Source organism: Anopheles coluzzii, chromosome X, assembly GCF_943734685.1.
Source record: "Anopheles coluzzii chromosome X, AcolN3, whole genome shotgun sequence".
NCBI classification, from domain to species: domain Eukaryota; kingdom Metazoa; phylum Arthropoda; class Insecta; order Diptera; family Culicidae; genus Anopheles; species Anopheles coluzzii.
In genome coordinates, this window is record NC_064669.1 from 14,984,266 (window position 1) to 14,996,183 (window position 11,918).

At 36.3% G+C, this 11,918-nt stretch overlaps 1 protein-coding gene across 1 annotated transcript; it reads left to right on the forward strand.

Moving 5' to 3' along the window:
* The first annotated feature begins 7,152 nt into the window (after positions 1-7,152).
* Positions 7,153-8,177, forward strand: LOC125906586 (uncharacterized). The gene is made up of 2 exons (XM_049606071.1): positions 7,153-7,509; positions 7,602-8,177. Exons 1-2 carry the CDS (start codon positions 7,491-7,493, stop codon positions 8,015-8,017), a joined length of 435 nt encoding a protein of 144 aa, XP_049462028.1. The 5' UTR covers positions 7,153-7,490; the 3' UTR covers positions 8,018-8,177.
* The last annotated feature ends 3,741 nt before the right edge of the window (positions 8,178-11,918 follow it).

Sequence of the window (11,918 nt, forward strand, 5' to 3'; positions counted from 1 at the left end):
TTTTTTCTATCATTTGCAATTTCATCTGTATTCTATATGTTGTTAAATGTTTGTATTAGGCAGAGTAATGTTGAAATACTGTTTCATAATTTAAACGGTCATCTGCCGTTAGCGGATCTTTTAGGCTAGTGGCCCTTTTTTAGGGCGCTGCGTAATGCTTGGAAGCGACTCGTCTTCCATTCGGCCCGTGCGTCCTCCCTGCATTAACATAAGGCTTCCATTATAAGAAAATCAGTCCTCCCTGCATTAACCAGTATATAAAAGGCAACAACACAAGCCTACTTAGGTCGCCCAAAAAAAGCAAAACAAAATTAAAAAAAAAACACGCAAAATACCACTGTCAAAATGTAAATATTGTTCGCTGCTTGGTAGGGCAAGAATCACAGTAATACCATTAAGTATGATTTGCTAGGCTATTTGAATACAATACACCATATGATTAGGATCTCAAGGTATGAAGCTAAAAAATTTGGTGCAAAATCATAAACACAAACCGATAGCTGCACCCTCATATCCTGCAAAGACAACTGCAACTGCTGGAGATAGTCAAAAGGCATTTAACAGACAACTGGACAACTATACGATATACGCAGGCAGTAAGGGATAATATATTATGATCAAACTCAACTTGGGCTTATGTCGTTCCTCTTATCGTTTTTTTATTCTTTTGCAGGAAATGGAAGGAGTGGTCGCAAATCGATGGCTGAGATGGTGAGCCACATAGCAACGCGAATAGTAAACGAGCAATGTTCTGTTTTTTATTTGATAGATAAGTTAGTAAATTTGATTAGGATGTGGGTGTAGAGGTATTAGTTTTTATGAAACAGGTCATTCTATATTCAACGTATTGCATTTCACATCAATTAAGAATAAGTTAATACGATATATATCCATTATTGAATTTATTATATTCAAATTCAAACTTAATTTAGCCCTTTTAGCTAGTAATAAAATTGTGTTATTCAACGAAACTAAACATTTAAAGTTTTTTATACTGAACATGTAAATGCTATTTAATTACAACAAAATGTAATTAATATTAAAAAAACCAAATGTGAAAAAGATCATGACACACATAAGTGTAATATGATGCAAATGGTAGGAGTTAATAATCATGTGGTAGAATAGAGTGAATAGAGTAGCCGGTCTCGTAGTACAGTCGTCAACTCGTACGACTTAACAACATGCCTGTCATGGGTTCAATCCCCAAATGGACCGTGCCGCCATACGTAGGACTGGCTATCCTGCTATGGGGGGAAATCATTTAGTCACTGAAAGCCAAGGCCACAAGTGGTACAGGCAGGCCTTGACCGACAACGGTTGTTGAGCCAAAGAAGAAGAAGAATAGAGTGAGAGGAACAATCGCTCACTCCTTCAGCTGATGATAACAGTTTTGAAGTTAATTGGCGGCTACGTGTGTTCGTTTCGATTACTTGTTTTGTTGTTGTGCTTTCTTCTGTAGATCTACGTCTTTTCAATTTTCCTCTTCATTTTCGGAAAGTAGATATGGTTTGGTGTATTGTAAGGTAGGCTTTAACATGGACAAGATATTGTTTACTATAACTTTTTTGTATAAAACTCCTGAACAAATGAATAAAACCAGTATAATTAAACATTATTAAGACCATCATCATGTTACTATTTCCACCAGAAGGTGACCCTAACAAAATAACGAAGAAAAAATCAACATATTAATGAATAATCAGGAAGATGTTTGAATGAATGACGTTTCTAATAATGGTGATGCTGGAAAGGCGCTGGACCTCGCTGGAAACCGAAAAACATACAGTAAAATGGCCATACCATCGGCGCTGAAGGGAACTAACGACGGCGTGAACGAAACATCGGACATGATATTGATCATGGTGTAGCCGTGTTTGTGAAAATATAAGTGAAGCAGTGAAGAGAGGAACTATATGCGATAAATAAGTTAAAAATTAGCATGTAACAGTAATAATGCGGATGAAATATTGGAGGCTATAAAAAGTGTTTATTTAAGGAATCCATGGAAACATTAGTCCATCGATTGAAACTTAAAAATAAAAAAAAGTCTAAATTTTTTTAACACAATTTTCGAAACTAAAAATAACATGCAAAAAGACATATGAGTCGTTTAACGGTAAATCGCAATGAAAATTGGAAAAATATCGTAATATCTTTATGGACAGAGCCACATGAAAAAACGGGTCAGTTCGCTAACAGAGCTTTCAGTACCTAGGGAACGATGGTGTTTGTAATGAAAATTAAGCGTATTTTAGGTGTTTCAGAACTGGTTACACCATAAACGTGTGAGTTTACAAATTGTATATGATATTTGATAAGTGGGTCTTTTCTATTTGGCGTAACGTCCTACGCGAACATGCCAAAAATTAAAACAAAGCTTAAATGTGTCGATACCTGTGCGTCAGATATATTCAGTAAAAAGTTGTGAAATTGCCTCATATCATAAAACAACAAATCTTTAACTGCCCATGAATAGTGCATGTAGTGCATGAAGATGTTCCTTTTCCGTTTGATGAAATACGAAGGCGATAATTTTCTTACACCTCACATAAATACAAAGTAAAAAATATAATATAGATTATAACTTTTAGTTTTTGAACATAGACCTACAACATTATTTTATAAATATTTCAATTAGAAGCAAAATTTTATGAAAAAAATAATACAATATTGTAAAAACGTATTATTTTTCCTTCAAAAAAATTATAAATGAAGATTCCATGTTTATGTTAGAAAAAAACTTGTACATGATTGTTTTGTGCAAGCTCAATAGTTTATAGGAGAAGCTGCTAAGCTGAATCACATACACAAATAATAAAAAAGTATTATAACAGTACAAAACACATCTTTGCTCTGAACCTCAAGTCAGGATTTTTATTTTAGATCAGGCCATCTCTGGTAGGATCTTCACAGTATACATTCTAATACCTCGATGATATTTATTGTTAAATTATATCTGTATTATTGTATTATAGCCAGGATACTCTAATAACCATTATACGTAACCTAATATACGTACATTTAATTTGATTTTGTGTTTTCAAAGTGTAAATTTTGAACAATTGAATAAGGAATGTACAGAGCCCATAGTTTACACATATATTACTCATAAGACATATAATAGATATCATATACGGTTTGATTTACGGTTACGAAACACGATATTAGAACGAGATTACTCAAAGTACTCAACGACGAATACTAAGTTAAGATATCCTTAAAAATACGGATAAGGTACGATGAGGTCCTTCGCTTTTTCTAATAGTTACCATAGTTTTATAAAACACTTAAAACAGGCCTAACTTTACGAAAATGTTACAGAAAGATGCGCCTTTTAAAATGAGCGAAACATTACAAAAGGCTTTGGAAAACTAGGAAATGAATTGAACCTCACGTCGAACAAATTTCGGTATAAATTAAGGATTTCATAATCATAACCGAAGCTTCGAAACAAACCTGAGGCGCAGTTCCAGCAAAAGTAACTAATGGCTATAAATGCAAGTAAGGCATACACAAAAGAAGAGATCTAATCCATCAACAATATAGGAGGAACTTATAGAATACTATAAAAACATGAAGAATTTAATTTGAGAAATTAATTACATAAATGGTAACATGAACGTATTATCAGACAAGGTGTCATGAATAAAACAAATCTAGGAATCTTGAACTCAAAAAAATAGCAAATCTACATACCCCACAACTACCTCTGTTAACGATTAAAATGTCGGATAACAATTAAAAACAATTTCGTTGTTGTCATCGTTTGAAATATTTCACAAGATTTGTTAACCTCTATGGGAGATACAATCACATTAAATGATAGAAAAAAAGAAATTCAACAATGAGCCTCGCAAAAAACACACATTACATGAAATCAAGAGAGAATTAATAGAACGAAAATTAAATGGAATACAACTATAAAAATAGAAAAACGAAGCAATCCAAAGTAATGTCACGATACGCTTGCACTGAAGAAATAACGTATCTTAAAAGATTGGGTGTGAATCACTAGAGAATACAGCCATAATAATATTAGCAAAACTGGAATGCATACAAGCCCACAAGCTATCATAAAAATGTACCATGATTCCCCAACATATAGAAATAAAGAGAAGACGCATTTAAACTAATTGTGACATCAATTTCGCGCTATGACGAATGCAATTATTATATTGAACAATGAATGTATATTTATTTTATGAATATATTACGATATCTGAATTATATAGAATGATATTTTACCACTTAGATGAGTTTGGTGAATCGCGTATACCTCAACAACTATTTGTTATACAAGATTTCCATGGTTTTCTGGTTGTTACTCGTAATTTGTTGGGTTCATGCTATAATTTATCCAACGTGGCACTCATATAGTTTAATACAATGGCACTATATACTATATGTGCGTTGTCATTGCCTGAATTACGAAATATGCATACTGTCACAATACTATGTAACTTAAAACATGAGCCGATAAATGGCCAAACATTATTACAAGACTATTTAATGAAATGTATTATTTTATGCAGATCACCTTAATGCATATAATCAGATAAGGGTACAGAGTAGCGTTCATGAAAAGAAGAAAATCATAATTCCATGCAATTATATTTGCGTATATTTTATTTATTGAAGATGATTGCGTGGCACGCGCAGAGGTCTTTGCAATATTAAAAATAAAATAAAACTTAAGATAACCTTACTTGCTATATATTTGAATACAGACATGAACATTTAAACGTGGTAACGGTAATATTGAAGACAAAAAAGCAGTAGAACTTATTGAAAGCTTTACACATTGAAATAATTGGATCATGAGCTCCTCTATAAGTACGAGTCCGGTCTATTTTGATCAGAAAATTTGAAATGTTGCTACGCTTTGGATGATTTGGATGATTGTCGACATCAGCATACCGAACCTAAGGTATAAATATAAGCCAATTGAAATAATACTGAGAGTCACGTTATAGCATTTGAATTGTATTAGGAAAGTAAACCCAATTTCCAACGTAGACAACTTAATGGTCGCGTGCTACTCATTGTACTGTACAAACCGCAATTACTAGTGAAAAAAAAATGCATGGACAATATTAGCAAAAGATGTACAAGTCATATAAAAAGAGGTGAAGAGCTTAAAAATAGATAACATACATAAGCAGGATTCAACGTTCAGAACACATTGTACAAAATTGTCCAACGTAGCAATATGTGATACTCATAGGAAATTGCGAGCACATGTATCGTATCTTGCAAAGTAACAATTTGCATATTCAACAGGGGATATGATAGGATTAAGCAGATGCAAGGTAAGCTGTAATGTGAGGTTCTCTGAAAAATCCATTCTTAGTTTATAAGCTTAAGTTCAAATTGATCTGATCTGGATCATTACGATATGGAATAAAACACACAAGCAAAACAATCATTGTGTTGTATGCATTTTACTCTATGCATCACAATTATTCAAGCCCAAAATGGACCGTGCCCCCATACATAGGACTGTCTATCCAGCTATAGCAATCAATAAGTCAAGCCCACTAGTTGTAAAGGCAAGCCCTGAATGACAACGGTTGATGTGCCAAAGAAGAATATCACAATTATTCACGTGTCATGTGCTAGGAAAAGCGTTGATGATAGTTCGTGTCCTATTCTAGGAATCTATATATTTGCTCATATTAGTTTCATTTGAAATTGCCATAGGCTGCTGATATCCACATAATGATTCTCAGTTAAAGAACAGTGATGGAGTGATTCTCAGTTAAAGAACACTTAAACGTCAAAACATGAAACATCCGGAAACTCACGAAGAAACATTTGTCGCAAATGTGCATTTTTCACACAAATTTAGGGTCTTTTGCCATAATTTCATTAGGATACTCATGGTTTTGTTTACGCTGCCATGGATCATATGATGACACAATTATTATTTTTTTGACATGATTTTTATGAAATATTATTGATTTATTGCTCGCCCTTAATTGTCCTTTTACCATATTTTCGCGTTTCTGAGTGTTTTACCATAGTTCCATTATAAGTAAATACATAGTGGTTCTAAAGTGGTTCTAGTCACAAAATCAGTAAAATAGGCAAATCTATATTTTTCAAGGATATTTTCGACGGATTGTATTGTTTTCACTAAAATATGCAACAGAAATGAGCTTCCTGTAAGTAATTTCAAGTAAGTAAGTAATACCGAGTAAAGGCCAAAGCTCGCATATCTAGATGAGTGAAATCGAGCCGTTTCCGGTGCGGGTTGACTAAAGTTGTTAAACAGTACTTTACCCATTTTTTCGTCAATCAAACTAATACATTTTTTTAGAACAAGCTGCGGAAGAATTCAATATTATGGAAGTAATCCACGCTATTCGTATAAAAACAGCTTTTAAACTAAGTGAAAATATAAATTATCATATTCATACTTAAAATCCACTTATCATATTCATACTTAAAATCCACTAAAACACATCTTTAACAATATTAATTGCATCATTATTGCTACATTTACCTTACTGTAAAACATATAGCGTTGTGATAATATCAGCAATATGGTCAGATCGTTCATTGTAAAGAAATGTTTTTATAATTCATGCTAGTGTAGTATTTACTGTCGTTTATGCTCCAGTGAACCAGAAAATACCAAAACTTGGCTCATCGAATGCTTGAATTCCGTTTCAAATGAAGCAGACATCAGCAGAAATTTAAATGACAGGCAGGCTTTAACCTTATCGTTCTTTTGACATGTTCAACTTTAAAGAAAGCTTATCTTCACCAGAAAAAAGAAAGCAATGTTATTTAAAAGAAACTTGCTGTGAAACAGGGTGTTTTTTCTTATCCCTGAAATTGATTCAAATTGAGTTGATTGAGAAGGAATTGAGCGAACAAAGTGTTGATTTTTTAAAAATAGGTGGAAGCAAAACTAATGCATTAGCATTATTTTGTATTTAAAGATAACCCACTTACTGCGATAAAAAATAAGTCATACACCCCGGCACGAAAGTCGTGAGCCTCGTGAGTATCGTTTTTCTGCTTCAATGCGAGAAATCTGATCTTTTGGAGAAAGACGATGGATGCAAAGCATCTCTTTCTCTTTCGCTCTCTTTCTATCTCTGTTTGTCATGCTTTCCGTTTAAGACTGGGCTATGGAGTTGAACAACCTAGAATAATAATGCTTCCATTGTCTGCCCAATCCTGGTATACATCGTAGCAGCTGCGACGATGATGTCTTCTGGCGTGTATCGTTAGTAGGCTTTGGAAGGCGTTCGCATACGAGCATTAGTCAGCATCGAGTTTTATGTGTCTGCATGCGTAAGTGCACCGTTTCTCTGGTCGAGCCGACGAGTCGCTTCGAGCAGTTGCTTCGGCGAGGGCTTTGCCTTGAACCTTGCGATCGGGTGAATTCGTCGACCAGCTATTGAACACAACGAAACGCCACCGTGTCGCTTAACATTCGCTTTAAATCACTCCTGCATCTTGTACGCAAAACATCGATGGAGCACCCGAATCAAGGTAGGCAATGGGCTCACTGCTGGCACTGGCAGATGGTAAATAATATAATATCTAATTGTGATTGCCCCTGTATGCACTTGTACACATACTAGAGCCTACGAAGCAAATGCAAGGCGAGTTCATCGAATGGAAGCCCTCCGAGCCGGGCGAGTGGCAGTTTTTATTCTTCGAGGACCAGGAGCTCAAACTTTCTCTGGACTCAGAAGAGGAGGGACAGGAAGCGATGCCATACAGCATGAAACAACCGCCCTATCTGTTGAACGATGTTTTGCGATGCGCTTGCTGCCACCAGTGCCAATTCCAGTGCTACGAGAACGATCTGCTGCTGACCTGCCAGTCGCATCCACGGTTGATTTGCTGGATGTGTGAAAAAGCGCCGGCCACACCGCCCAACACACTTCAAACGACGGCCGTGGCCGACTTTACGGATTCAGATAGCCTAACAGACACGAGCGAGCTTATCGAAACGGACGACAACGGAGAAGATTCACGGTTGATAGAAGGGTAGTTTTTTTTTAAAATAATTTTCAAGTTATTCACGAGCAACAGTTCGCACTACATCTTCCTTTGATGTGGCGCACCGTCGTCCTTATTAGCTAATAATGGATATATTTATATCTGTATATAAAAACAAATTCATAATGTATTATAATAAATAAAAAACTTTTGCTTTTTAATATAAAATAATTGTGCTTTCTACGATAGCCTTATATTACTTTAAAAAAAACTGTTGTACGTTGTTAACATGATCGCTATTACCATTTCATCAATGAAAAATCTAGATGAAATCAAATCCATACACATCATAAAACTGTTGCACACCCGATTTGTTGATACAAAATCGTAAGTCTTTCGGCAATACAAAACGAGGCGATAATCGGAGAACCAGTCTCTTGCATCGCATGACTCACTCTACACAGGTATTTTGCATGGGGAGCGGGTTGAAAATTTTTTACTCTTGGCATCACATTCTCCAGCTGATTTTCCGCTGCAATCGGAGCTATTCTCGGGTCGGCTGGAAAGCTGTGATTCTGCATACTCCGCAACAAACCGGTTCCTCCGTTTCACATGGTTTCGTTTGGATCCTTTCACGTTCTCCTCTTGGGTCGCTTCGTCCAACCGACCGGCCCCCTGCGAGATGTAATCTCGAGATGTAAACCATAACGCATGCCTAGTCGAACGAGTCATGGTCATACAGCCGCCTGTGTGCAAGCATCTTTGATTTTTACATAACATTTTTCATTTCAGTTACGCTTTTTGTGTACAGCTGATGATGTCCGACAATAGATCTAAAGAATTAATTTTAAACCTCCATCATTTTCGAGATTTAATAGTTGATAACGTGCTTTAAGTTTAACTAGAATCGTCAGCTATTCCTCTTTTTGCTTTTTTAGTCTTTTTGCCATCCTGTTCATGATTTCCTGATTTCTCTGATTTCGTCTGAGCTCGATGTATTTGTGTACAAAGTTTCGAAGATAGCTAACAGAAATATGATTATGAAGCTGAAATTTGATCAGTGCCAGACAATTGCGCGAGCTACTCATAGATGACGGTGTTTAACGCAAACAGGAAGATCGCCCTTTAGTCGCGTTGGTTTTACGACCACTGCACCTCAGCCCTATCTTTTCTCATATTACTCATGCATATTTGTGTGAGACTGTGTGCGGAAGCCATGCAATCGTGTCGAGGAGATAAATGGTGTTATTTTGATCGCCGCTACATTCGATGCGTTTAGATGGAGCTTTTTTTACATCTCTTCTTAAACTCAATGTGAGTGTGTACGTACAGATCTTCCGCTGTCCGTGAACTATCCGCGTGAAAAAATGAACATACTGCTGACTTATTCGTTGTTGTATGTCTTTGTTTGGCGTCACTTTGAACCGATTGGCTTCGCATGTCACTTGCATCTTATCTGCAATCTATTTCCTAGCATCTTTTGTGCTGGGCTTTTCCTCCTACCAATTTCCCGTAGAGTTCCGACCTCGCTTGTCCCACGGTATCCATCGCGCCGAAGTGCCAACACATCGAACGAAAAAGGGCGTACCCTCGCAAACCGATTACGATACGACTCACCATTGCAAGCTACGCAGCACTCTGGCGTACAAAGTTGCAGACCATGGCTATGGTCTGGCTCATGGCAATAACAACGAGTTAATTAAACAAGAAACTGGCCAATCACTAAGAGCCGCACGAAATCCCATCAGCGCTTATACACCTACGCGTTCTCTGAATCGTGCATTCGTCCTGTCGTATCATATTCACCTGATTAAGCTGTTGCATAAGAGCGTGAATGTGTGCACAATCACGACCAACACAATTGGCGATTAGATGGAAAAAGAGAACACCTGCAGTGCAATGGCTATGATTCATAATAACCAGCTATATTTCCTGAGTAGCCAATTCTACAATTTACAAAAGCCAAGGAGTACTTGATACTTTGCAAAAAGAATTTAAAAATGATAAATAAGTTTATCAGGTTTACTTTATTTGTATAATCAAGTCGTCTCGTCGACGAGTTGATGAATTTTGTAGGTTCATTTGTATGGAAAAGTTAACTTTGGAGTTAATTTTCTCAACTCAAATCTTATAGATTTCAGAATAGAATAAGCCTACTATAGATGATTAAAAATTTCAAAATATAACTTGAAAATATGTGGGTCAAAGCAAATTTTGGTTTTTGAATGATACTCTAATTTATGGGCATTTAAGGGTGTAGATGAGGTATTCAATAAAAAAGAAAAAGAAGTATTGGTTGCAAAAGTCAAGCACAACATAAGCTTATTTATCTTATTTTTTATTATTTTGGCTTTTATAAATTATACACATATGTTTGTTTTATTGAGCTTCGGTAAAATTTTACTGATTTTTTTTGGGCTGAAGTTTCAGTAATCTTTTCAGTAAAAAGAATGTTTACTGAATCATTCAGTAATGTCTGATGCTCATTAAAATGACAGCTCGTTTACTGAAATCGCAGTAAAGCCATTATGATATTACTGATTTTTCAGTAGTTAGTAGTGATTAAAAAATGACGAAATATTTATTTTAAATTGACTTTTTATTGATGCGCAAAGATTGCCAGTCCCTCTTTTAATTTGGATAAATGTTTGGTTTTTGTTTTATACAGTTTAATATTTTGTCGCAACAAGTGTTGATGGTTCAGTAAGCGCTCATAGACACCACCAAATTTCAGCAAGCACAGTGAATTGTAGCCAACATTATACACGCCAACACGGCTGGCTTTTTACACATCACGAGCGCACCGCGTTGTTTTGTTTTGATGTTTTGACTGACAGGTCGATTTGACAGAATGAATAGCTGCATTTTCAGTCATTTGTTTTACTGATATTCAGTGAAACGACCAATTTGACACTGATTTTACTGATTTTTAGTAAAATGTGTATTACTGAAATGCATTCAGTAAATTGCGTTACTGAAAATCAGCAAAACAAAAAAAAAATTATGCTGAAAATCAGTAAAATATTCTATAACTGAACCGTTTCAGTACAAAACTTTACTGAAGCATGATGATAAAATTTGCTGTGTAGCCATTGCACTGCAGGTGTTCATTCTCTTCTTTCATCTAATTGCCAATTGCGTTGGTCGTGATTGTGCACACATTCACGATCTTATGCAACAGCTTAATCAGGTGAATATGATACGACGGGACGAATGCACTCTTCAGAGAACGCGTAGGTGTATACGCGCTGATGGGATTTCGTGCGGCGCTTAGCGATTGGCCAGTTTCTTGTTTAATTAACTCGTTGTTATTGCCATGAGCCAGACCATAGCCATGGTCTGCAACTTTGTACGCCAGAGTGCTGCGTAGCTTGCAATGGTGAGTCGTATCGTAATCGGTTTGCGAGGGTACGCCCTTTTTCGTTCGATGTGTTGGCACTTCGGCGCGATGGATACCGTGGGACAAGCGAGGTCGGAACTCTACGGGAAATTGGTTGGAGGAAAAGCCCAGCACAAAAGATGCTAGGAAATAGATTGCAGATAAGATGCAAGTGACATGCGAAGCCAATCGGTTCAAAGTGACGCCAAACAAAGACATACAACAACGAATAAGTCAGCAGTATGTTCATTTTTTCACGCGGATAGTTCACGGACAGCGGAAGATCTGTACGTACACACTCACATTGAGTTTAAGAAGAGATGTAAAAAAAGCTCCATCTAAACGCATCGAATGTAGCGGCGATCAAAATAACACCATTTATCTCCTCGACACGATTGCATGGCTTCCGCACACAGTCTCACACAAATATGCATGAGTAATATGAGAAAAGATAGGGCTGAGGTGCAGTGGTCGTAAAACCAACGCGACTAAAGGGCGATCTTCCTGTTTGCGTTAAACACCGTCATCTATGAGTAGCTCGCGCAATTGTCTGGCACTGATCAAATTTCAGCTT